This window comes from Tenrec ecaudatus, chromosome 13 (genome assembly GCF_050624435.1).
Source record: "Tenrec ecaudatus isolate mTenEca1 chromosome 13, mTenEca1.hap1, whole genome shotgun sequence".
NCBI classification, from domain to species: domain Eukaryota; kingdom Metazoa; phylum Chordata; class Mammalia; order Afrosoricida; family Tenrecidae; genus Tenrec; species Tenrec ecaudatus.
In genome coordinates this window covers 36,026,726-36,054,118 of record NC_134542.1, presented here as the reverse complement: position 1 = coordinate 36,054,118, position 27,393 = coordinate 36,026,726, and the positions used below count along the sequence as shown (strand labels likewise).

Below are 27,393 nucleotides of genomic sequence, written 5' to 3'. Positions count from 1 at the left end.
TATGTGAGAATATTGTTCATAGTAAACATTTTGGTACAACTTTTTTTGTTTAAAAGGGTTTGCAGTTACAACCAAGATTCACCTCTCCTGATGAATCCCCAGCTCTGATAACAGGACATAACCACCTCTCCTCCAGCCCTTCAAGACTTCTGGATTCCTTAGGAAGTGCTGTAATGAGTAATAATTCTCTACTGCTTGGTCAGAGTCATAGCCTCCCAGCAGACTCATGTCTAACTCAAAACAATAATACTGCCTCCACGATGGAGAGCTCTCCAGGACCAGATCATAATCTAATTGCAATGGATCAGCTTGTGGAAGTTGGGGACGTCGAGGATACAGAGAATCTTGAAGGAAGTGTTTCTCAGATTCTATTAGGAGATATGCAGACCATTCCCATGCGGATTATAGGCAGCCATCCTAGTCTTAGTAAGTTAAAATTAACTTCTGTTACTTTTCATTTGCTTTACCTGTATTTTATGGGTTACAGTCATTTTTATGCTCCACAGAAAAAGCTATCATTTCTACCTAGTGGATTTATAACATATAAGTCGTCAAAAATAACAGGTGGGAGGGAAATTTTTAATTAGCATGTGTTTAATAACTTTAAACTTTATTTTTTCTCTTATTTCTAATTTAGACCCATCAAAAATATTATTCCCTTAATTACGTCATTTTAAAATCTTTGGTGATGTAAAATCAAAAGATCATTTTAGAATACCTAAAAAATAAGTGATAGAAAAAATTTTAAGCAAAACTATTTTAGTGCAAAGATTATTATGGAAAGATATTTGTACAAAAGTATATATACATACATGAATAAAAAGCAACTACAATAAAGTGAGTAGAGAGGAGTTAAAAAGAATAATTTTGAGGTATAGATTTAGGGTTGAGTGCTGTGGAACTTGAAAGATAACTGGCATAGTGGTAAACTCTGTCTATTTCCTTTTTTTCCCCCTAGTTACTTCTTGACGGAACTATCACTCCTTTTTATACAACTTGTTTTGAACTATGCATTTGTGTGGGTAAAGACTTAATTTGGTTTTGGAAGAACAAAAAACCATTAGAAATTTTTCTTTAAATATATGGTGTATTTCTCTTCAGTTTTAGTTATTCTTAGAGGTAAGGGAAACTATGAGATAGCCTCCTTCCAGAAAAACAGCCACTGCATTTTAAATTCATTGAAAGCATTACTTTTAAGAAAATTTGTTCAGGGGGCTTGAAGTTGTAACTCCTAGCTTGGGCCTCGGAGGAAGTTTAGCAGGAGGAAGAAGAAATGGATATGAATTAATACCTACATCCACTCCATGAAAGAGTTGGTAGTGGTCCCCATACTACATGGTGAAACCAAGGGTCAGGAAAGGTAATTGTGCGAAGGTCACATGGAGTAAGTGACAGAGAAGGGATTTGAAGCCTGGTCTGTCTGCCTCCAAAGCAGCTTTCCACTCTAATATGCTTCCTCCTATGCTGTACCAAAATACTCCTGGGAACACTAACCCAAATTTCTTTAAGGGAGACCCCTTATGAATCCAAACTTTTGTGATTTATCAAATTAGATCCTATTTTAAGGGCATACCTAAATAGGTTATAAATTCTTAGGATCACCCAAACTCTATTTACTTTGGTTTATCATATCTGGAGCTAAACTCTAACATACTCCTATGTTAGATGAACAGCCACTTGGTGTGTTCAACACACTATCCTGAACAAATAAGGTCCACTCAATCGTAGATATCATTTGCCACTTAGGAGAGTCGTGCGAGTATGCTCCGTGGAGATTCCTTTGGCTGTAAGTCCTTTGCAGTCAGAGGGGGAATAGCATATGAACTGGGCATCAGTGGCACAGCTCAGACATCGAAATCACAGTTGGCATTTAAGATGTTACTTTTCTTTTTTAATAGTCAAATTCGCTAAGGAAGGGAAATTTTTTCTTGTTAAATGACCACATATGGGTATGGTAACCCATCATGACTTTAAATATATGTGCCTGCGAGTCAAATAATTTAATAGTGCCCTGATTTTCATTCATACATGTTTAAAGCAAGATTAAATTTGAATATATGATGTTCCTTATAATTTTATCAGTTTATAGGCAGTTTTGTGTCATTGTATCTGTAGAAGAGAATAACTTGACCAATTTCTCTCGCTTTTTCAATTACTAGAGTAATAATTTATATGCTGAAATGATATAAATTATTGTTAGGACATCAGAAGCACTGAATTCTCAAATCCCTAGCTAACGTTTCTAAACTACTTTCAAACTACAGTTTTGTGCTTTGCTTCTAAATGTATGCCATTCTAAAGATTCTAACGTCACAAAGTGTACTGACCTTTAGGGTTTTGCTTTATGTTTGCCTTTCAAGTTGAAGAATCTCCAGAAGTCACCATTTCTGTGAGCCAAGTTAAGCAAGAACCCAAAGAAATAGCCTTGTCTGTGGAAGCAGAAGAAAATTTGGACTGTAAGAAATTATCTGCTACATGAATGACTGAAGCTTTTCAGAATTGACAGCCGTGGTGACTTCTGATATCTGAGAAAAGAAGGTGAATCTTGTCAGAATATTGCCATTCTTCAGGACGATGTGATAAGTGGACTGAAGACTGATTCGATGAGCAACTTTAATTTAAAACTGTTGCCAACTCCATGTTTTTACCTTCCTTAAGAGACATTTTACTCTTCTTATTTTATATAATTATTATGCTTTCTGTTTGTCTAATAAGGCCCATATTTCAGAAGATCATCTGAATTTATCCATGAAGATCTAGTCGAAACACAAACAGTTATCTAATTCATCCCCTGGGAATAACCCATTTTTTGGTAATGAACTGAGAAAAAAAGAAAACATTAACAGAAACCTGTTTGAGTATATGTGTGTTTGTGTCATGATTTGTTCCCCAACTTGTAAATGAACATAATCCCTCTTTAAAGTTGTGAAGAAATTCTTAACTGGCAGGCAGATGAGAGGAAGTTTGCAGTGTCTCTCATTTGGAAAGATCAAGCAATAGTTGCTACATCGTAACATTAAGCCCAACAGTTACATTTATAAACTGTATAGTTACATTTTAGCTTCATCCCTTCTGCTTTTTATACTGATAGCATACTACAGTCTGCTAATAGTAACTAATGGTCATCAAATAGGAATTTAAATATCTTGATAAGTAATGAGATTGTGAGCTAAGCAACAGAAATACATTTTTTGCATGAATTTACATTGTATTTTAGTTAAACACTATTAGTAGAAAGATAGAGAAATTCAGCAAATAATAGAATCTCCTGGCATTTGCAGATATTTTGGGAAACTTCATATCGGAGGAGTTTTGTGGTTGGCTGGTTTTTTTGTTTTGTTTTGTTTGTTTTTTCTCTGAAGATTTTTCTCCGGTTAAATATTAATTTCAATTGTATTTACATTTTTCTGTACCACAGTTGTCATTGAACTGACTGTGTATTTAAGACATACAATATTTCAAGACTAGAATCTGTACTTTAATATTTAGCTCATACTGTATTTGAAATGTTAAAATGACTGATCTGTTACATTTACTTGTGTGAGTATGTGTACTAAGTGTACTAAGTGTAACTTCATTATATGCTCCTTTTCTGGAAAGTTGGTAAACTAGGAGTGTCACTTAATAGCTGTCAAGAACTCAACCTATCGACTTTTTTCCCCCATAGATAATTAGTGGATTTATCTTAAATTTTATTTAGAAATAGGGATTCCAAATATATATTAATGTTTAATTTTTAAAATATATACAATTTGGTAGGAAACTTAACCTTAATGCTGTCCTTATAAAAGTAAAAATTTTACTTTTTTATACATCCAGGCTACCATTTTTAATGTACTTATTTGGGGAACATGAAGTGTAACTAAGTTTAAAGCACTGTTATATTAGAAGTGAGTGGAATTCTAAAACTTAATTCTCATCAGATTTAAACCCTTTTTAGTAAAAAGTTTATTACTTAGAACTTATTTAATATAAACTAATATTTAGTTAAATACATGATTTTTAGTAAGAGTTGTTTTTCTTTCTCCTAAGGGTTGAATCTATTTGCTGGAGGCATTTTGAAGGCTGGCTGCCAAATCTGACTTACCTCAAACTCAGATTCCTCATAGTTTGCGTGTGATTTCTTGTGTAAAATAAGCCCAAATTACATTATAGGTCAGTGATGAATTATGAATAATAATACTTTAACGTTTAACAATTTTTTATGAAAACCTTTCACAACTTAAAATAATTTATCTTCATTTTTCAGTAATAGTAATGTTTTACTATTAAATTTATTTTACCAATTGAACTGTATGCATATTCTTGGGAGACATTCCTTACTTTTTTTCATGTTGAGTTGCTGAGTTGCTTCTTAAGGTACAAATCCTAGTCAGGTACCTGTGAGGATAGGAGGGGTCAAAGGACTCAGACTTTGATACTTGATCAAGAATAAAACCTACTTAAAAGAAATAGTTCTTTCACTTCACACCATGCGTAAATGTCTCTTTTGATGACTTTTTTTTTATCATGAAGACAGAAAGTGATGGTTCATTCTTCCCACAAGCAAACAGGGGGGAAAAAAACAAATAACACGAAGGTTTAAATCCCTAATTGTTTACTCTCTTGGTTTTTAGGTAGAAACTGGAACTATCAATATTTTCATGTAAGTATGTCAATGAGTAGCTCTTTAAAAATATTTTCTAAATGAGTTTTTACAAATTCATTTGTCCTCCAAATGCATGTTCATTCAGAACGTATGTAAAGGTGCTTAGCATCGCTTTTCGAAAACTATGTTTACATATTTTTAATGTTTGTTTTTTAACTACAAAGGGAATTAAATACTGTGCATAAAATTTCCAGTGTTTCTATTGGGCATTCTCCTACCAGCTGTATAGCAAAGTATAACATATATTCCTCTGTGTCATCTATTAAAGGTGTAAAATCTGTGATAGTGAGTTGGTTGTTCGGAATATTCAGGCGTTCACAGTTATACCTAAGCTTATATCTCATGTCCCAAGCCTCCACGCAAGCTTTATGTAGACAGACCACAGCCAGTTATAGGTGAACGCAGCCATGGCGGGCCTTTCCCTCAGGAACAATTTTCTGTGTAAGCAGTTTGTTTACTTTGAAAATAGGTCATTGTTTCCTAAAAGGCACAAAAGCAATAGCATAGGTTTTAGAACTCCACTGGAGTCTAATTTTGAGGCCCGCCAGCTTCTGTTTCATCTTTCTTTATATGTTGTCAAAACACACACTTATAATCATGTGGGTATGAGAAAGATGTTTAATTTTTTCCAGGTTTTAAAAGAAGTTTAAAGGCATGTGTATATATATTATAACTTAATGTATAGTATCCTTGTTATAATGGCTTTTTTTTTTTTCATTAAAAATTCTGCTTGTTTTTTCTTAAATTTGTTTCATTTTTGTGCTTTTCCTGGATAGTGGTAGTTTTCTTCATCTTGAAGATGCTGAATAAACACTTTAAAATCTGATATATATATTTTACTTGAAATGTATGTTCGGTTTGGAACCTGATAAATTTTGAAGCATAACCACTAGTACATTTAAAAATCAAAGTGTAAGTACTGTTAGCATTAGATTTGGAGCTAATACACCTGTAGTATTCAATGACACAGCCAACTATCGACATTTTAAAACAGTTCATATGCGGTATGAGTAATTTTTTTTTAAATAATAGGGAATGTTTCACAAATTTGCCTGTCATCCTTGCACAGGGGCATGCTAATCTTTTCTGTATCGTTCCAATTTTAGTATTTGTGCTGCCGAAGGAAGCACGAGATATAAGTAATTCTTTTGTTCCTACATTTTGGCAAAATGACATCTTCGAGTTAAACTATGTTTGAGGAGTGAAAACAGTATGTGACTTAAAAAGAAGTCATGGTTTAAGTCTTTTTCTTTCTTGGCTTTATTCCACTCTAAATTTTCCAGGCCCATAGAAAACCGTAATCCATATGAGAACTATGCTGTCATTTGCCCATCTACTGACTTAGACTTCAAGCATCTTAAATGATACATAGTCTTGATAGTTAAAACATGTGCAACTCTGCTTAATCATGAGAAAGCTTTAGAAAGGCTTATGGTATTTTTGTCACACATTAGCTATGGATTCTGTTGTTAAATAATGCAAATATCCATTCCCTACTGGGTTTTTAAAGCTTCAGGAATAAAATAAAACTTTTAAAAACCTTGCTAAAGAGATTCGTGTAAAAAATAAATTATAGAGTTAATATGGAAGACCTTTGGCAATGTAATCTAGTTGCTAAAGCCAGAGAACAGTGTAGGGTCACCTACCAAACCGGCCACACTCCCTGCCAACTCCCATAGAGCAGCTGGGGTTCAAACTGCTGACCTGTCGTCCATGGAGGCAGGGTTTCTAGGTTTGAGCCTCTGTCAATAGGCATCATTGGTAGAAAAGAGTGAGCTTATTTAAAGTGCACAGTTTAGTAAGTTTGGACATGTATGCCACTGGAAAGCAAGCATCTGCACAATCCAGACGGTGAGCATGAGCACCATCCTCTCAAATTTCCCAGCCCCTTTGTAGTCTCTCGTTCCTCTCTTCCCACCAGCCCCTCGCCCCAGATAACACTGATCTATCTTCTCTCACTGGAAAACAGTTTGCTTTCTCTATAATTTTACATAAATGGAATTTTATAGTATGAACTTTTATGTCTGATTTTTGTCCCTCTCCATTCATCTAGTATGTATAGATAGTTCATTTTTATTGCTGAGCAGTAGTCCATTGTATCACCATAGATTGTTTATCCATGCACCTATTGGTGGTCATTTGGGTTAGTTCCAGTTTTGGGGGTTTTGTTTTGTTTTGCTATTACAAATAAAGCTGCTGTGAACATTTGTATACAAATGTTTGTATGGACATAGGCTTTCGTTTTTATACCATGGAACAAAATAGCCGGGTCGTATGGTAGGTAGAGTTAACTTTTTGAGAAACTGCCAAGCAGTTTTCCAGGGTGTTCCATTTTCATTGCCATTAACAGTATGTGACAATTTAAAGTCTACCACATCCTAGCCACACTTGGGATGATATCTTAAATTGAGACGTGTGTATGGTGGTATCTGTCATTGTAGTGATGGCATATTTCCTGTAGAAGTCAGTTATTTCTTTACTTGGGTTTAATATGTGAAAGAAGTGTATAAGCATATAAGTGAACACCTTCTTAAAGGGAATTAGAAGAAGCCATGAATGACAGTGTGATCTGATTTACCTTTTGAAAGGATCATTGTATCATACCATAGGGAATAGACGTTGATAGTTACCAAGGAGGGTAAGGCAAGGGAGGGAAAGATGAAGCTCTAGGCTAGAGGACTGACGAGCGATGAGCGTTAAGTTGGGTGAAAAGGAAGATAGTAAGCCACAGGGGTAGAGGAGAAACCAAAGGAAGGAGAGTAGGGTAAGCCATTAGGTGGGAGAGTGGGTATGAAATTGATAATTAGTTTGAACTGTTGAATATAAAATTGATGAAATGTAAACACCTAATTCACAATTTTAAATTTAAGATTATTTGAAATCAAAGGATCACTGACTATTTTCTTGATAGATAAAAGGTGAGAAAAATGCTCCAGTTTATGTCTTCTTGCTACATTATAAATTTTTGCTCATTGACGTTTCACAGTGGTAGATACTTAGAAAAACTTTTTTAGGCATACCATAAATTATGAAATTGTGAAAATGGTTACATTTTAATTAATGTAGATATGTAGGTATTACGTATTACATGCATATACTTTAATGTACAGCCTACAAATGTCTGAACATGAAATACCAAATACCAGGAAATAAGATAGGCATAGTTTCAATAAGGAACTAATGACTGTGTTAGACTGTGTAGACTAGGGAAACAAATCCAGGGAGACTCGTGTGTATAAGAGCTTTCTTGGGAGGGGAAAAATGAGCTGATGCCAGGGGCTTAGGTGGAGAGCAAATATTTTTAGAATGATGAGGGCAATGAATGTACAAATGTGCTTTACACAATTGATGTATGTATGGATTGTGATAAGAGTTGTGTGAGCCCCTAATAAAACAATTTTTTTAAAAAGAGCTTTCTATACCAGAGCAATTTAATATTGAGAAAACATCCCAGATCAAGTCCATAAATCCTATATTAGCCAATATGCACCATACCAATCTATAAATTCCCCTTCAGACTCACGACACACATGTAATAACACAGAATGCCGGAAGATCGTAGATCAGTGGGTGGAAAGTCTTGTGGATCCATTGGCGGTAGAAGCATCTCAGTGCTGGCATGGGTCTTCGGGTGACTCCTCCGGCCCCCAGGGCTCTGGCTGTATCAGGGCAGCTCTCAGGGAGTGATCTTGTGTCCCGCCTCCAGCGAAATATTTATCTCCTTAGTGCCTCCATTTGAGGTAATCAAGCTGCGACCTGATTGACAGGCTAAACTCTACCCCTTCACTCTTAGTCTCAAATTGACAACAAATTAGTAACTACCACAGACTGGAAGTGCAGGCACTTGAGAGAAAAGGCGATTTTATTAAGGAGCCCTAGAGGAGCTCTCAGACTACTTACAAAACAGAAGGGTATTGGTTCAAACTCACCAGCTGCTCTGTGGGAAAAAGATGTGGCTGTCTGCTCCTAACCCTGGAAACCCTATATAGGACTGTCTGCTCCTAACTTGGAAACCCTTTATAGGATTGTCTGCTCCTAACCTTGGAAACCCTATATAGGACTGTCTGCTCCTAACCCTGGAAACCCTATATAGGATTGTCTGCTCCTAACCTTGGAAACCCTATATAGGATTGTCTGCTCCTAACCCTGGAAACCCTATATAGGACTGTCTGCTCCTAACCCTGGAAACCCTATATAGGACTGCTATGAGTCAGAATAGACTTCATGACAGTGTGTTTGCTTTGGTTATTATTATTATTGACTTTATCAACCTTAGTATTTCACAGTGAACAGTAGATGTTTGATTTATTGGCCTCACTGTTTCTGTCTAGTGATGAGGGTACATACAGGAGATATTTGTCATTTAAAGGTTCTTCCAAGTTTAAAAAAAATTGTGAATGGAGGAATGTCCACATTTAAGATGTTTGGAGCATCTTTGTAGAAAATAAATGGAGGATAATTATGGTAGTTATATAATCTGGTGTCAATTTGAGGATTAAGAATGTAGGGTTGGAGTCTAACCTGCCAATGAAGCCTCTGTGTGAGCACGGCCTTCTCTTGTGGATTTTGGAAATTCCTGTTTTCATACCTGGAGGCAGAGACACGCTCTGCTCACTCCCTTGAAGACTCATGAAGACTCACAACTGATACGGTTCAGTCCCTGCTGGACATTTATTTCTGAGAGGCCACATGACTCACCAGGTGACCAGACCTCGCGCTTTTGGCGGGACAGTTCCGATTTTTAACAATTTGCCCCACCTCCGCGGCGTTTTAAAAAAGTTCCGATTTTTGGAAAGAATGCACAACAAGCTAGGGAATGGCTGGAGAACAGGAAGGGGATATACGGTTTTCAGCTGCCATGTGGCTATTTCACCAGGATATGAGTTTTATATTATTTCTGTTAATTTTAAATTAAACATTTTAATAATAACAAATAATTGTTGAGAACTGATTATCGAGAACTGCCTATCAAAGTTCGCATTTTGATCAGTTAGAATTCGACCACCATTGTTTGGACTTAGTGAACAATGGCATTTTTTGGCATTGGCAACGACGAAAACACTTTGTAACTGTCTCTCAGACGATACACATCGTACTGCGTGCTAGTGCCATAAACGATGTCAACAAATCAGCGATTCAGATAACTTAGGTAAGTAATTTATTTCATAAATATGTTTTCTTGAAGTTAGCAGACAGTACTCGTATTATGTATAATTTTATAGTGGCAGCAAAAAGTATTGTTATTTATAAAGAAATATAGGATTAAAATTAAAACAATTTTTAAATATAGTTACTTGATAACGATTAAATTAATTTAATTTATAAACTAACAAAACATGTTCATGTAATTATGTACCTACTTGCTGTGTTTTTAAGAAATACGTATATAATAATTTATAATACAATTTAAATTTTTATTTTTAGATTTTTAACTTAATTATAAGGTTTATTTGGATGCAAAAACAGAATCAAAGACCCAATTAACGGAGTTTTTAGAAGCAGGCTTTATTGAGAAGCTTGTGAGCGGGTACAGCAACTCAAGGTGTTGAGCTATTGAAGGCGGGGGTGGGGGGGTGGGGGAGGTCTTGGCAGCGTTTTTATGCCCATTGCTGGCAGGCACAGCTGGGGAGGGTCATAGGCTGGGGAGGATCTGCACACACAGGGGCTTCAGAAGGGAGAATGTCATTAATCTTATCTTTATGTCAGGGACGGGTGGAGTGACCATATCTTCAGAAAAACATTCTGGCTTTGGGAAGAGCTGGTTCCAGGAATTTGGGGTTTAGCAGGGGAGGGGAGGTCGGTTAGGGGTCAATCTTGAGAGCTAAGATGGAGGTGCAGGACTCAAAATGGAGTCTGTTGTGCCAAGATTGGACAATAATGAGTAAGAAAAGAGGATTCAAATTCAACAATGATCTACGAAGTGAATTTCCTTTTATTAAAAAAAAACAAAAGCGATTACATGGTAAAATGGGAGAAATGTAATGGTGAATTTTCTATTTCGCACGGCGGGAAGAATGGTATTTCAAAGCACTTGAAGACACAGAAACATAAAAGATATTTAAATACTGCTGCATCTTCCAAAATACAGGAATTTTTTCGGAAAACAACTTATGGAGACGAGGAAAAGAAATTAGCATTAGCAGAAGGACTTATGTCTTTTCATGCTATTAATCACACTCATTCCTTCAGATCTATGGACTGTACACCACAAGTTGTCAAAAAGTTAATCAACCAAATATTTGACTGTGCTAGAACAAACTCCGAGACAATTGTGTGTAATGTACTTTCCCCATATGCATTTTCAGAATTAAACAAAAATCTAGAAAAAATTAATGCTACATCCATATATTTTGATGCATCTAATCATAAGGATATAAAGTTATTTCCAACCATTATTAGATTTTTTTTATTTGGAAACTGGAATAAAAATTAGAATTTTAGAATTTGTTTCTGTTCCCTGCGAAACTTCTGAAATAATTTTCATGTCCATTATTAATATTTTGGAAAAAAACAATTTAAAACATAAAATTATTGCATATTGTGCAGACAACACAAACGCAAAATTTGGAGGAAAAGCGAAAAGAGGTACAACAAATATTTTTTATAAATTAAACAAAAACCTTAAAACATTCTTGGTGTTGGTTGAGCAGCTCACATAATGCATAACGCCATTCAAACAGCTGCTGATCTGTTGCCCGTAGATGTGGAAAATATTGTTACTAAAATATATTCTTATTTCTATATATACACTGTGCACGTTGCAATGTTTAAAGAATTTTGTGAAACTGCGGAAGCTGAATATCAGAAAATAGTTGGATATAGTAAAACGCGCTGGTTAGCTCTTTTGCCAGCTGTCGAAAGAATTTTGAAAATATACAATCCTTTGAAATCCTACTTTCTATCACAGGATAAATGTCCTAAAATTTTAGAAGAGTTTTTTGAAAAAGAATCTTTTAAAATTTGGCTAGAGTTTGTACACAATCAAGTGTTAGCGAGTGAGACCCTCACCCAGACCACTCACTGAAACAGAGATGGAAACAGTAAAGCTTTATTCAGACAGATTCGAATCTGGGCCCTCACCAGCAACTGAGGCAGGCTCAGTCTGTAAGGCGAGAGCCCCGAACAGCTTCAAAGGGAAGTTATTATACATCCTTGTGGGGTGTCTTGCCAAGCAAGGGGAGGGGGAAGGTAAGTTCTTGTGTGAAACTGGCAAAGCATTCTCAGAAAAGTGAAACAACAGTTTTTAAGTCTAACAAAGTAAGTTCTACATTTAAGGTCAGTTTGTCCCCAGTGGTTTGCCAAACGATACTGTAGGTAGGCTAGGCTGCTTCTTGGAGCATAAACATCCTGGGCTGGGCTACACCTGTTTCAGGCTGCAATTTTAAAATGTTTCCATTTCTGATGGGGTGGGGGGGTGGGGGGTGGGGGTGACCTGCCTGTTACTGTTACAGGGCACCCATTCCTGACCGGGCGGGAGGGTGAGCTGCCTGTTATTGTTACAGGGCACAGTGTCACATCAATAGCTATTTTTCAAAATGCTATAAAACTTATTGAAGATGACAAAATTTCGGTAATCGAAATAGCAAATGAAGTTAGTAATTTAAAATTTCAGCGTCAAGAGCGGTTAGAAGATAATTTTCTTCCATTAACTATCCGTAATAGTATAAGCCAGCTAGAAGAACAAGGTGCAATAAATTGTGCAGATATCATGAATCACGTTAAAAAGTTCTATAGTAACTGAATAGATTATTTAGAAGAGTGGACGGTACATTACAATGATATTGAACATTTTCATTGTGTTACATTAAAATAAGAACTTGATTGGAATCATGTGAAAAATCATTTGATCATATTACTCAAAATTTCCCATATAGTAATATTTCTGAAAATGATCTTTTTAATGAGGTATCATTATTAAAACTATATATTGATAAGGAAAAGGTTAAATCTTGGGCATCAGCAAAAATCCCAATAGAGTTAGAAATATTTCATCATTTGGAAACAAACCATGTTCCATACAATAATGCACTAAAAATTGTGGAATACGCGCTGTCCTTACCAGGAGCTAATGTTGCGACTCAACATGATTTTTCCACAGTAAATAAAGTGTGGACATCAGAAAAAACACAATTAAGTGTTGAGACTTTGAAAGCCATTTTATGTGTGAAATATAACAAATTCTTGTAAAAAATTTCATGACCTTTTAAACAACAGCATTCTACTAAAAAAATTCACTCAAATGAGAAATACGCCAAAGAATAGAATAATACTATACATAATTTAAAATATTGTTTGTAAGTTGTACTTATGTTGAAATTAAAATATATATATTATAATACTATTTTTGCATTCTGTGAAAAGTTTTGTTGCTCCATGTAGACCAAATGTTTCATCAAGAACACCCACCCGACCACCACCCCTCCCCCCCAGATCAATGGTGTCCCGCTTTACCAATGTTAAAATCTGGTCACCTTACACATGAAGCTACCCTAAGGCAGTCAGAGTTTTGGAGCTGAAGGACCATGTGCAGACCCCTGCTAGTGCTGAGATGCTTATAATACCACTGGATCCACAAGACTTCCCACCCACTAGCCTGTGATCTTCCTGCATTTGGCATCATTGCATGTGAGTCTGAAGAGGAATTTATAGATTTGTATGGGACATAAAGCCTAATATCGGACTTATGGACTTGATCTGGACTGGGCTGGGTTTTTTTTTCTCAATATTCAATTGTTCTGGGATAGATAGCTTTTTCTTATACACATATGAGTCTCCCTGGAATTGTCTCTCTAGTCTACCCAGACTAATGCAGTAATCTAAGCAGAGGAAAGTTGTTAAGGGGAGAGCATTGCTAAATACAATATTTTATATGAGAAAGGTAATGTGATGCAGTGCCTAAGTGAAGGGCTGGGCTTTCGATAACCTATGTGATTCACTTGTGTTGGCAGATGGCAGACAGGCGACGTGAGTAAAGATCCTAGAAGGTGTGTGAAGGTGGAATTCTAATTCTTCCTGCTTCCATTTTCCACTTTAGTAATGAGACTGTTCAGGCTGTGCTTTTTAAACATTATGTAAGTATTTTTCAGGAGCCAGATATGTACTACCTGCTGGATCTATAACGAAGAGTATAGACTAATCCTAGCACCCAGAGAACTCACAGTGTCATTAGCACACAGTTAAGTAGTATAATGTGAAAAAACTATCAATCCAACAGGGAAAAAAACACCATTTTAAGTCAGAGTTCCAGGCTGGGGGACAGTGTAGGTTGGCAGTATGTGATATTGTGGAGAGAGGGGCAGATGTGATAGGCTTTTGGTGCTCTATGAGTGGGTGCCCTATTGTGTAGGGAGGGAGGATGCCATGATCAGGTTGCTTTTTAGGATGATATTGCAAGTAGGGTGGATAAGCAAAGTACTGCAGAATCAAGTTCTGAACTAATGTGACATGAAGGAGATCCATATTTCAGAATTTACAGGATTTACTGACGAGATCATGGAAGAAGAACCAGCATATGCTAATATAATGCTCCCAAGAAGAGACAAACTAAAACATGGCAGTACAACTGAACAGTGTCTCAGTTATCTACTGCTGTGGAAAAAAATCTCCCCAACACTGTACTCAGCATTTAGTATGTCTGTTAGTGTAAGGAATTCAGGAAAAGTTTCTCCTCCTGTATGGGCTAGAGTAGTTATAGGTTGGTCAGGCTTCTGTCTCCCTCTGCATGCTGCCTACCCACAGACTCTGGTAGGTTTCTACACATGTCTTACAAGGTGTCTCAAAACTCTAATGATGCCTTTTTCATAGAGAAGGGACCAGAAATAATTTTTTTTTCCAGGAAGAATTTTTTAATCTTGCTTCTAACCTAGTTTCAGGCACAGAAGGTTGACCCAGGTTCAAGGGGAAAGGACATGTTTCCCCTCGTGATGGAAGAATTATCAAAAGATTTGTGGACATATTTTAAAATCATCACAGACAAAATCCAATGTTCACACACCAAAAGGGATGTGGATTTGACTCCTTCACGAAGGATGAGTAAGTACATCCCAAATGCACCCAGTGGTTGCCTGGGGAAAAGGAGAATAGAGAGAACTAAAGTAGACCATATTTTAAACCAGGGAATGGGATCTCTTTCACTGGGAAGATCAATAGTATTTCCACAAGCAGAACGTTGAAGTTTGACAGAAAGATAAGATTAGTTATAGAAAAAGTATATAGGTTTTTTTAAATCTATAGTTCCTTATACATCTGGTTTATGACTATTAAATTTAAGCTTGTAACATTTATTTCTGCCTGGTTTTTAGTTTAAAAGAAATTGAGCCATATTATAAGACTTCAAATAATAATAAGAAATAGAAAGATGATCTCATCTTCAGTGGGGGGGGGAATGCTTATCTGTACAGAAAAAGCCTTATGTGGTATAAACATTTTCAATATCTATTTGCTGAATTGTTGCAGATAACACACATTACTTTTCTAATCAAAGAAACAAAAATGTAAAAATCCAGGGTGCTCACTGGGGACTTGTTTGCATTTATTGACAGGTTCTTGCTTCGCTCCTAATATGCACTAGATGCTATTCTAGATTCTAGAGATGCAATGTTCAAAGAGACAAAAATATAAAAACTAATAGAATTTATCTACTAAAGGGGAAATGAGGTATGTAATCTATGACCAGGTTCTCCCTGGTCCAGCACCATCCTCATAATTGTTCTGATGGTTGAGCCTTTTGTTGCAGCTCCTGTATCAATCTATCTTGCCCTCAGCCTTTTTTTTTCTTCCCACTACCTCTCTCTGCCAAGTATGATGTCCTTATCTAGGGACTTTTTCCTGCCCATGTGTCCAGAGCGCATGAAACAATGTCTCACCATCCTTGCTTCTTCAGAGCATTCTGGCTGTACTTTTCCCAAGAAGATCTGTTTGTTTATTTATTTACTTACTTATTTATTGGCAGTCCATGGTACTTTCAACATTCTTTTTTTTTAATCGTCTTATTAGGGGCTCATCCAACTCTTACACAATCCATACATACATCAAAGTACTTTCAATATTCCTCACCAGTATGGTAATTCAAATGCATCATTTTTTCTTAGTCGTTCCTTATTCAATGTCCAACTTTCACATGCAAATGAAGTAATTGAAAATACCATGGCTTGGATCAGGCATATCTTAGTTCTCAAAGTAACATCTTTGTTTTTCAATACTTGAAAGAGGTCTTGTGCAGCAGATTCACTCCATGCAACATGTCTTTCGATCTCTTGACTGTTGCTTCCATGAGCATTGATTGTGGATCTAAGCAAAATGAAATCCTTGACAACTTCGACCTCTCCTCCATTTATCATGCTATTGGTCCAGTTGTGAAGATTTATTTTTCTTTTCATTGAATTGTAATCTGTTCTGAATTTCCTGTGTTTTAAGTTCCTATCTGTACCACTGTACATTCTCTGGTCTAGCCAGATTTGTGGCGTAGAATTAGGATCATGATAGTGGGGGTGAGGAGGGAAGCAGAAAGTTGTATGTTTCATCGTTGCTACACTGCACCCTGACTGCCTAGTCTCCTCCCTGTGACCCTTCTGTAAGGGGATGTCCAATTATCTACAGATGGGCTTTGGGTCTCTACTCTGCACTCCCCCTCATTCACAATGATATGACTTTTTGTTCTTTGATGCCTGATACCTGATCCCTTCGATACCTCGTGATCACACAGGCTGGTGTGCTGCTTCCATGTGGGCTTTGTTGCTTCTGAGCTAGATGGCCACTTGTTTACCTTCAAGCTTTTAAAGCCCCAGATGCTATATCTTTTAATAGTTGGGCACCATCAGCTTTCTTCACCACATTTGCTTATGTACCCATTTGTCTTCAGCAATCATGTTGGGAAGGTGAGCATCACAGAATGTCAGTTTAATAGATCAAAGTGTTCTTGCATTGAGGGAGTACTTGAGTGGAGACCCAATGTCCATCTCAAGCAGTTACATTCTTATCAGGTTGGGAGGGTGACTGGGTTGGGGGAACAGCACAGCTGTAGGTGCTAATTCAAGGTCTTATAAGATAGTGTACTTTCTTGCTAATTGGGCAGGCAGATTTTGGAGACATCTCAGAAGAGTCGAGGTCTTGGTTTGGAGAGCGGGGAAAGGGGCGAAGAGAAGGGGGCTAACTGCTAGCAGGAGTTAAAGGCAGTTTGAAACAAAATGGAGTTCCTCGTGTTAAGCTAGATTTCTACAATGTTATCTGTGCTCAAACCAAGGCACTTCCTCCTACCCCTTCCCCTTTCGCTCTGCATTCTGGCTTACGTACCCCACTAATCTAAGGTGTGTAAATAAACCCCAGCTCCACTAATCCCTTTTTCTTTTACTTATGTCATCAAGGGGCATATGTAGATGTGTGCTTGACATCACATCCAGGGATGGTCCCTGAAGTTGTCTGGCACTATGCTGAATCCCACTTTATTCATGTTTGTCCTGATTGTTCTGTTTGTGATAAAGCCTGAGATTACACCAGGGGGTAAAGTTTCTGCTACGAGCTACTGCCTTGCATGAGCTCACTTTAACGTTTCATCTTGAAACATTGCCCAGGATAATTTTGAATCATAGCAGTTGCATTCATATGAACAAAATTGTTCCTTTGATGTGAGGTACATGGGAGCAAAAAGGAAGCAAAATTCCCAACATTCAATTCTGCATAAGAAGAAACTTAAAAATAGAAATTCCAATATGAAATAGAACCCTTAAAAGACTTCCTAGCCAAGGTAAGAAACAAATGTGAAAAACATAAACCTCACCCTCAAGGTCCCTCCGAATCACACTTACAAAATGCCATTTTTAGAAGGCTTGGTGGCATAGTGGTTATGCGTTGGGCTGTTAACAGCAAAATGCCATGTATCCTACTGGTCTTCTTCCCCATTCTATATTCCTCCATTTTTCTGTTCCCCCCTTCCTTCTGACTTTTTCTTTTCCCCCATCTGGCTGGCCAGAAACATCTCATGAAGAACTTCTAAATAAGAAAGATCACTCTGCCTATTATACGAGACATAAATACGGGTGGCCTTTTAATGTATTTGTCAAGAGCCAAAGTTCATATTTAAAATAGCTACAACTCTGATGATGTAGTAGGTTATGCATTGGGTTGCTAACCACAAGGTCAGCAGTTCAAAACCATCAGCTGCTCCTTGGGAAAGCGATAACACTTTCTAGTCTCATAAAGATTTCCAATCTCAGAAACTCATAGGGCAGTTCTATTCTGTCCTATAGGGTCACTATGGGTGGACATTGGTGTGATGGCAGTGGTAGGTAGCAACTCTGTGTGTGTGTGTGTCTGTGTGTATAGAAATAGCATTTAAACTTCTCTTTAGTTAAAGGATGATAGGTTTTCACTGTGACAAACTTTTTTAAAATTAAAGTTAATAAAGCAAGTGCCCTCTCAGATTTTTTTTCCCTCCTTCTCATTTTTTTTTTTAACTCTCTCTAGGGAGACTAAAAGTTAAATGATGGAAACTTGTATTATTCTGAAATGTTCTCTAGTAATAACTCGTAAAAAATTTCTAAAAATATTAAAATACTCTGTGGTTTCTTTATTTCCTTTTAAGAAATACTGCTAGTAAAAACTACAAGAACAGAACAAAAAAGTCTTGGTTTCAAGACACCAAAACCAAAAATCAAACTCACTACCATTGAGTAGATTCTTACTCCTAGTGACCCTTTAGGACATGGTAGAACTGCCCTGGGGTTTCTGAGACTGTGAATCTTTCCTGGAGTAGAAAGCCTTCTCTTTCTCCCTGGTGGTTTAAAGCTGCTGACCTTTCAGTTTGCAGTCAAACTTGTAACCCACTCCGCCCTCCACCAGGACTCCTCTGATTTCAAGATAATGGACTTTTTAATAAGATTTAAAGAGCTCTAAATGTTTGACTTATGAAAAAAAGCTAAAAATTAATAATAAATTTGACTTATGAATGCAAGATATGTATTTATATTACAGATAATGTTCATCAAATATCCCTGATAGTAGATGAATCGCTGGATAAATAAATGAGTTAATGGTTTAAAGGATTTAAAACAATTCTATGTCTTCTTCCTTGTTTTCATTTATTAAATGAATGCTAAAACCAAATCCTAGATTTTCTCCATTGGTTTTATGAGACAAACAAGTTGTTATTACTTCACAAATTGTTTAAGATTATAAAAACTTAGAATGGTGTTTAAATAAAATTATAATGATGGCCTTTAAAAAGAAATTTATGATCTTATGATGTTTCTATAATACGAAGATTCTTAAGAACTTTGTATTTTAACTAAAACTGCAATTTTCATATTGTCAGATAACAAAAGACCTTAAGTAAATGTTAAAACATAAGTAAATGTTAAAACAGAATTAATTGATAACTTTTGAATACTTGGGCGAAATCTAAAGAAACAAAAAACTGAGACCAAAAATTACTGATCATTTAAAAAACTGACATAGATTTGTGAGATGTAAGAATGCCCTTGGAGAGAGGGACAGCAGAGAAGGGGGGGAGGGGAGACTCCGGATAGGGCAAGATATGACAAAATAACGATGTATAAATTACCAAGGGCACATGAGGGAGGAGGGAGAGGGGAGGGAGGGGGAAAAAAAAGAGGACCTGATGCAAAGGGCTTAAGTGGAGAGCAAATGCTTTGAGAATGATTGGGGCAGGGAATGTATGGATGTGCTTTATACAATTGATGTAGGTATATGTATGGATTGTGATAAGAGTTCTATGAGTCCCTAATAAAATGTAAAAAAAGAAAAGAGGAGAAAAAAATAATTAGGGAAAAGAATGTACAGATGTGCTTTATACAATTGATGTATGTGTATGTATGGACTGTGATAAGAGTTGTATGAGCCCCTAATAAATTGTTTTAAAAAAAAAAAGAATGCCCTTGGATTATGCTTTATGAGCATATGGCCTCTTTAAATTTACAAAGGTAATGTGAAAACCAAGATTATGAAGAAAATTAGCTAAAGTGTCCTTATTTTTTGTTTTCTATTTTCTCTAAGGGAAACAAAGATTGATCACCTTGGTTGAAGGGATCAGTTAGGGAGTAGTATAATTATATAGAGATGTGGATATGTGTGCATCTTTATGGTTTGTTGCTTAAAGAAATTGTTAAACCTTATCAAGACAGTACATTCATAGAATGCAGAGATGGCCTTTGAAAGGCAGAGCTGAGGCAATAGAGGCAGCACACTGAGCAGATGAATGGCTTCCTTCACAATGGCATATGTGCATGAAATCAGCGTCCTCACATGGTGCCAGGTTCCCACAGGAGGGACATGTATACCCAAGAACGGTGAGTGGAAGCAGGGGTGGCCCTAATAGCCATTATTTTCACTGACACGTTGGGTGGTTTGTGCTTCTCATTCCCTTCACTCTGGGCTCCTTAGAGGTCTTGGTCCCTAAAAGGAACACACTCTAGTGAAGGGAACAACTAATTTTTTACTAAAATATAAGCGATTCTACTGTTAGTACACTTTGGAGGCCTCGTGCCCAGCAGATGAGAAGAGACAGGGGTAAATGACTGATCAGTCGACGAAAGTAGCGCAGGTACCTGTGAAATCCAGCTGATCCTCGTGAGCACCTGTTAATCCTCCTGTGCCCCTTTGTAATTGGGAATGGAGAAGTGCTATACTGCCATCCCAAGAATCATGCGACTATTATTAAAGGCTCAGATGCCCAAAAAATTAAGGTTGGACAACCCATCAAGTCCCAGTAAGATGATCATTAAGGATGAGGGGGATTTAGCATGACTCATGGAGGAAGGAAATATTATCAGTTACAGCCCTACAATCAATTACTTTGTTGGAGGATGGTTCATCCCACAAGTCTACCCTTGCAAGCTTCCCCTCAAGAAGAAAGATCCACAGGAATCTGGAGTGGTTTCACTCTTACTTTTGAGAAGAAGGTAAGTCTGTTCATCACAAGGAGTGAACTGTGGCAGCTCTGAAAATGAGCTCTTTGCTGCAGGGAGGGAAAGTGGTGGACACAACTTCTGTACTCTGAGTCTACCCTGATGCTTGTGCCGAACCCGTACTTTCTCCTGTCCCCATGACTACTAACCAGAATATGCCGTCTTTACATTTAACCACCTTCTGCAATTAAGGGGAATTAGATTTCTAGACTTTTTTTTATAAATAAGTTATTTTATTGAGGGAGATAAGTTACTCCACGTTAGCTGGTTGTAGATGGTGAAGGTAACATGTTAGAAGTGCGTTGACAGGAGGCAGACCACTTCTACTAAAGGCTCCACTTGACAAACAAAGTCCTGGGCTCCCCCACTTCTTCAAGTACAAAAGTAGATCACACTTTGTAGTCACAGGATCGTGGAGACCGAATACAACAGATTATCAACCAAGAGCCTTGAGGTCTTCACTCAGTCAAGGTTTCAGGAGAAAATGTACTTCATTTCCCAGACTCCTCTGGAGGATTCAAGAGTCTCTTTCGCATCAAATCACCATGCTCCCTGCTCCTGGGCCTCTTTTCTGCGTACTCATTTTTCAGGCATTTTCTCATCTCCTGATCAAGATCATTGCAATGACCACAAACTTTCAGAACGCTGTGATTTCTGTGGCGCTCCTTCAGCAAGTTCATCAAGGCGTTGCATTCTTCAGTGTGCAGGTGTGGAGACGAGTCAGGATGCATCTCTAGAAGATGAAGGGTCACAGCAGAGCAACTCGCTTGCTGCCACCCCCGGAGGCCTGGAGCGGTGTGTCCCTCGGAGGCGTGCGACGGAGAGGCCCGCGAGGCCAAAGCCGGGCCGCCTGGGCGGGCAGATTTCTAGACTTTCTCATAAAACGTTTTCTAATCAGTCTGTCAAGCTAAATATGGGTTGTAATATAAGAGGGCTTAAAAAAGTTCCTTTAAAAAAAGATAATGTAGTTTTTCCATATTTTTGAAGCTCCTTTTCGTATGTGTATAATATATATGTGCATATGATTAACATGTAATATGCATTTATTATTCACTTTCACCATCACCTTCATCCAAAATGACTTTGCTTCCCTTCTCACCTCCAGGGAACATTTAGCAATGTCTGTAGACAATTTTCTTTTTAAATCATTTTATTAAAAAAATCATTTTATTAGGGGCTCATGTAACTCTTATCACAATACATACATACATCAATTGTGTAAAGCATATTTGAACATTCATTGCCCTCATCATTCTCAAAACATTTGCTGTCCACCTAAGACCCTGGCATCAGCTCCTGTAGATATTTTTCATAGACACAACAGGGCAGTGTTACTGGCATCTAATGGACAGAAAACAACTTTTTGCTAGTTTATAATACACAGGACAACTCCCACAACAGAGAATTATCCAGCTAAAATCTCAGTAGTGTGGAAGTTAAGAAACTCTGTTATACACACAATGACTTTATATATGTACATTCAATATAAGCACATAAAATAAAGGCACAAAAATATTTTAAATATATTCAAGGTAATGAGTATTTTTATTAGGTAAAATGTTTTTAGTATAATTTTTTCCTCTACTAATTTCTTAGTTATAAGCAAAATTTGTACATGGTAATTGAAACTTATTTTTCAAATATTTTGACCTAAAATTAGTGATTAAATCCAGTTAGTAGAATGCTTATTAATGTAAAGTGGAGAGAATCTGATATAGCATTAATTGACTGAAAAGAAAACATCTTATATCTTTATACTATTTTATTGTAGGGGTTTGTACAACCTGAATTTTCCAGCAGTTTTTGTGGTAAAATTAGGCGCCTCGACTGATATTTGGGTCAGCTTATACTTGAGTATATATGGTATATTGTAAGCCTAGGATTTGAGTTAATTTCAAATATATTCTTAACAATTTTGCTGGCATGTACCTGGTATATGTTGAGGGATCAGTAAATACATGTTAAGTTCAAAGAGTTAATTTGTAAAATGCAATGTGGGATTGTACTGCTTAAAATATCTCAATGGTTTAATCATTTAAGAAAATGAATTGTTTCTGTACTATTTGAAAGAAGAAAATAGACATTGTAGAGCCAGACTTTTGAAGCAAAGAATTAGTCATTCAGCAAATCCAAAAGTAGTTTTAAAAAATTCCAATAGAGCCAAACAAGGGGGTAGAAAGGCATTTCAGAGAAGACTGTGTTAGCCAATTCTCAAGGAGTGAGAAATATGCAACCAGTGGAATGTAGTGTAATTGTATGAAAATATTTGTGCAAGATTAATATTGCTTAAGAGGGCTTTCAGAAATGTCCTGAGATAACCGTGGCCCATACACTGGATGCATATGTCAGTGTATGGCATCATCCGTGTATTGCAAGCAAGATCTTTAAAACAAGAATTCAAAGCAAAAGAGGGGCTGATACCAAGGGCTCAAACAGAAAAAACAAATAAAATATTTTGAAAATGATGATGGCAACATATGTACAAATGTGCTTGATACAATTGATGATGATGGATACTTTTTAAGAGCTGTTAGAGCCCCCAGTAAAATGATTTATTAAAATAATTTTTAAAAGAATTCAAAGATTAAGCATGACACTAAAATACTATTTTTGTGGGGGTGGGGTGAATTAGCATTCAGGTGGCATAGTGGCATAGTTGGTTATGAGTTGGGCCACTGAGCAGTTTGAAGCCATCAGACCCCAAGGAAAAAGATGAGGCTTTCTATGCCTATAAAGAGTTATAGCCTCGAAAACCCACATAGGCAGTTCTACTTTGTCTTAGAGGGGTCAGTATTTGAATCGGAATAGACTCGGTGGCAGTAAGTTTGGTAATAGAGTTTGACATTCTGAGAATAAAGTTTGCAGAAGAACACAGTTTACAGTGGAAGACATAAATCAACTTATGAGACTCATGTAGATTCCGCTTCCATTTGAATTCTTTCTGAGGAAGTAGATTACTACCACTCCCCTAGCCAGTGCAGAGAGGGGCAATATAGCCCTTAGGCCAGGGGCTTGACTGGGCCTGCCCTTGAAGAAACTTTGGGATTCAAGGGTCCTCATAGTCTCAAGACATATCCTGACGTCCTTGGTCAGATGGCCCTTAACTATCTTGCAAACTCTTCTGTCTAGCCTAATGTATTTGCCCTATAGAATCATTATGAATCTACATATCTACCTACCTGTGTCTACACCTCCACAAATGCTTTTTACCTCCTAGTTCTTTCCTCTTTTCTTTTTACTTTGCTCTTGTCCCACTATCATGCTCAGCCTCCATTTGGGTTTCAGCACTCCCCCGTGGCCACATTACCCTTGCTCGAGCCCTACCAGGCCTCCCAAATCCTCCTTGTCACCGACTTTGGATCACTGGTTGTCGCTGAGTTTGTTAACACCACCTCCTTTCACACACCCCCTCCCCCATATCCTCCTGGAACCTTCAGTACTGTTGCTTTCTCCTCCAGATTGTTTATCCAGGTATGCTCCCTTCTTGATTTGCTCCGTTTTTTGTTTTGGGGGGTGTTTATAGATCTATGTGCATATATTTATAAGTTTAGTATTAAGATAGCAGATGGATATTGGTCCTTCCACTCAAGGACTCCCTCAATGCAAGAACACTTTGGTCAAGCCCACATGGAAGAACACACAAGCCTGTGTGATCACCAGGTTCTGAGGGATCAGTTATCAGGCATCAAAGAACAAAAAATCATATCATTGGCTGCACACCTCCATGATAGTTCGCTGAGGACAAATGGGTACATAAGCAAATGTGACAAAGAAAGCTGATAGTGCCCGGCTATCAAAAGAGATAGTGTCTGGGGTCTTAAAGGCGTGAAGGTGAACAAGCGGCCATCTAGCTCAGAAGCAACAAAGTCCACATGGAAGAAGCACACAAGCCTGTACGATCACGAGGTGTCGAAGGGATCAGGTATCAGGCATCATCCAAAAAAAAAACCAAAAAAAAAAAAAAACCACCTTACCATAGTGAATGAAGGGGGAAGTGCAGAGTGGAGACCCAAAGCCCATTTGTTGGCCACTGGAGACCCCCTCACAGAGGGGTCTAGGGGAGGAGATGAGTCAGTCAGGGTGCGATGTAGCACCGATGAAGAATACAGCTTTCTTCTAGTTCCTAAATGCTTCCTCCACCCCACCCCACCCCCACTACCATGATCCAAATTCTACCTTGCAAGTATGGATAGAGCAGAGGTTGTACACTGGTGCATATAGGAGTTGGAGGCACAGGGAATCCAGGGTGGATGATACCTTCAGGACCAGGGGTGTGAGGGGTGATACTAGGAAATTAGAGGGTGAGTGGGTTCGAAAGGGGGAACCGATTACAAGGATCTACATGTGACTTTCTCCCTGGGGGACGAACAACAGAAAAGGGGTGAAGGGAGACACCGGATAGGGCAAGATATGACAAAATAATAATTTATAAATTATCAAGGGCTCATGAGGGAGAGGGGAGCCGGGAGGGAGGGGCAAAAAGAGAACCTGATGCAAAAGGCTTAAGTGGAGAGCAAATGCTTTGAAAATGATTAGGCCAAAGAATGTACAGATGTGCTTTATACAATTGATGTATGCATATGTGTGGATTGTGATAAGAGCTGTATGAGCCCCTAATTAAAAAAAAAAAAGAACACTTTGTTCTATTAAACTGGCATTCTAGGATACTCACCTTCCCTACATGATTGCTGAAGACAAATGGATGTATAAGCAAATGTGGTGAAGAAAGCTGATGGTGCCCAGCTATCAAAAGATATAGGGTCTGGATTTTTTGGGGTTTTTTTTTTTACATTTTATTAGGGGCTCATACAACTCTTATCACAATCCATACATATACATACATCAATTGTGTAAAGCACATCTGTACATGCTTTGCCCTAATCATTTTCAAAGCATTTGCTCTCCACTTAAGCCCTTTGCATCAGGTCCTCTTTTTTTCCCCCTCCCCGCTCCCCGCTCCCTCATGAGCCCTTGATAATTTATAGATTGTTATTTTGTCATATCTTGCCCTATCCGGAGTCTCCCTTTCCTGCCTTCTCTGCCGTCCGTCTTCCAGGGAGGAGGTCGCATGTGGATCCTTGTAATCAGTTCCCCCTTTCCAACCCACTCACCCTCTACTCTCCCAGCATCGCCCCTCACACCCCTGGTCCTGAAGGCATCATCCACCCCGGACTCCCCGTACCTTCAGCTCCCACATGCACCAGTGCACAACCTCTGCCCCATCCAGTCCCGCAAGGTAGAATTCGGATCATGGTAGTTGTAGGGAGGAAGCATCCAGGATCTGGGGGAAAGCTGTATTCTTCATCGGTACTACATCGCACCCTGACTGACCTATCTCCTCTCCTAAACCCCTCTATGAGGGGATCTCCAGTGGTCGACAAATGGGCTTTGGGTCTCCACTCTGCACTTCCCCCGTCATTCACTATGGTGTATATATATATATATATATTTTTTTTTGCATGATACCTTATACCTGGTCCCTTTGGCACCTCGTGATCACACAGGCTGGTGGGCTTCTTCCATGTGGACTTTATTGCTTCTGAGCTAGATGGCCACTTGTTCACCTTCAAGCCTTTAGGGTCTGGAATCTTAAAGACTTGAAGGTAAAAAAAAAATTTTTTTAAAGACTTGAGGGTAAAGAAGCCACCATCTAGCTCAGAAGCAACCAAGCTCACATGGAAGAAGCACACCAGTCTGTGATCATGAGGTGTTGAGGGGATCGAGTATCAGGCATCAAAGAAAAAAAAATCATATCATGTGTGCTCACCTTCCCAACATGATCGCTGAAGACAAATGGGTGCATAGGCAAATGTGGTGGAGAAAGCTGATGGTGCCAGCTATCAAAAAATATAGTGTCTGGGGTCTTAAAGACTTGAGAGTAAACAAGCCACCATCTAGCTCAGAAACAACCAAGGCCACACGTTAGAAGCACACCAGCCTGTGTGATCACGAGGTGTCGAAGGGATCAGGGACAGGCTTCAAAGGGAAAAAAATCATATTGTCAGTGATTGGGATTGCAGATTGGGGACCCAAAGCCCATCTGTGGGCAACTGGACATCCCCTTACAGAAGGGTCACATGGAGGAGAAGATCCAGTCGGTACAGTGTAGCAACAATGAAGCATACAACTTTCCTCTAGTTCTTAAATGCTTCCTCCCCACTCACTATCATGATCCCAATTCTACCCTACAAATTCGGCTAGACTAAAGTATGTATACTGGTAGAGATAGGAAGTGGAAACAGGAAATCCAGGACATACCCCTTCAGGACCAGTGGTGAGAGTGGCGATACCAGGAGGGTGGAGGGAAGGTGGGGTAGAAAGGGGGAACCGATTATAAGGATCTACATATAACCTCCTCCCTGGGTGACAAACAACAGAAAAGTGGGTGAAGGGAGACTTCGGACAGTGTAATGTGACAAAATGTTAATAATTTATAAATTATCAAGGGTTTGTGAGGGTAGGGGGAGGGGTAAAAAAGAGTAGCTGATACCAAGGGCTCAAGTAGAAAGCAAATGTTTTGAGAATAATGAGGGCAACAAATGTGTTTGACATATGGATGTATGTATGGATTGTGATAAGCATTGTTTGAGCCCCCAATAAAATGATTAAGGAAAAAAATCATTAAGAATGTTAACAGCACAGACTGTGTCGTGTTTGAGACTTGAGATTCACAATAGCAAAAAGAGGGACTCTACCCAAGTGCCTGTCAGTGGAAAAACACCAACCTCGCTGCCATGGCATCAACTCTGACTCAGAGTAACACTAGAGAGTGGAGCAGATCTGTCCTTGTAGGTTTGCAAAGCTGTAAATCTTACCAGAGTGGAA

The 27,393-nt window shown here is 38.1% G+C and overlaps 1 protein-coding gene, 1 non-coding gene and 1 pseudogene across 3 annotated transcripts in view; 1 reads left to right on the top strand and 2 right to left on the bottom strand.

Moving 5' to 3' along the window:
* The window catches only part of CARF (calcium responsive transcription factor), a 48,831-nt gene extending 44,585 nt beyond the window's left edge, over positions 1-4,246 (top strand). For both annotated transcript variants that reach the window (XM_075529979.1, XM_075529980.1), the window contains 2 exons: positions 57-426; positions 2,361-4,246. In XM_075529979.1, the coding sequence (XP_075386094.1) occupies positions 57-426; positions 2,361-2,479 (489 nt within the window). In that variant the 3' untranslated portion in view covers positions 2,480-4,246. The remainder of the gene's footprint in view (positions 1-56; positions 427-2,360) is intronic.
* A 1,426-nt stretch (positions 4,247-5,672) lies between these two features.
* LOC142425099 (U6 spliceosomal RNA) lies at positions 5,673-5,778 on the bottom strand. The gene has a single exon (XR_012779474.1). It is a non-coding gene; the product is annotated as a U6 spliceosomal RNA (small nuclear RNA).
* Positions 5,779-21,059: 15,281 nt separating this feature from the next.
* On the bottom strand, positions 21,060-21,299 carry LOC142423907 (COX assembly mitochondrial protein 2 homolog pseudogene; annotated as a pseudogene).
* Positions 21,300-27,393: the final 6,094 nt, after the last annotated feature.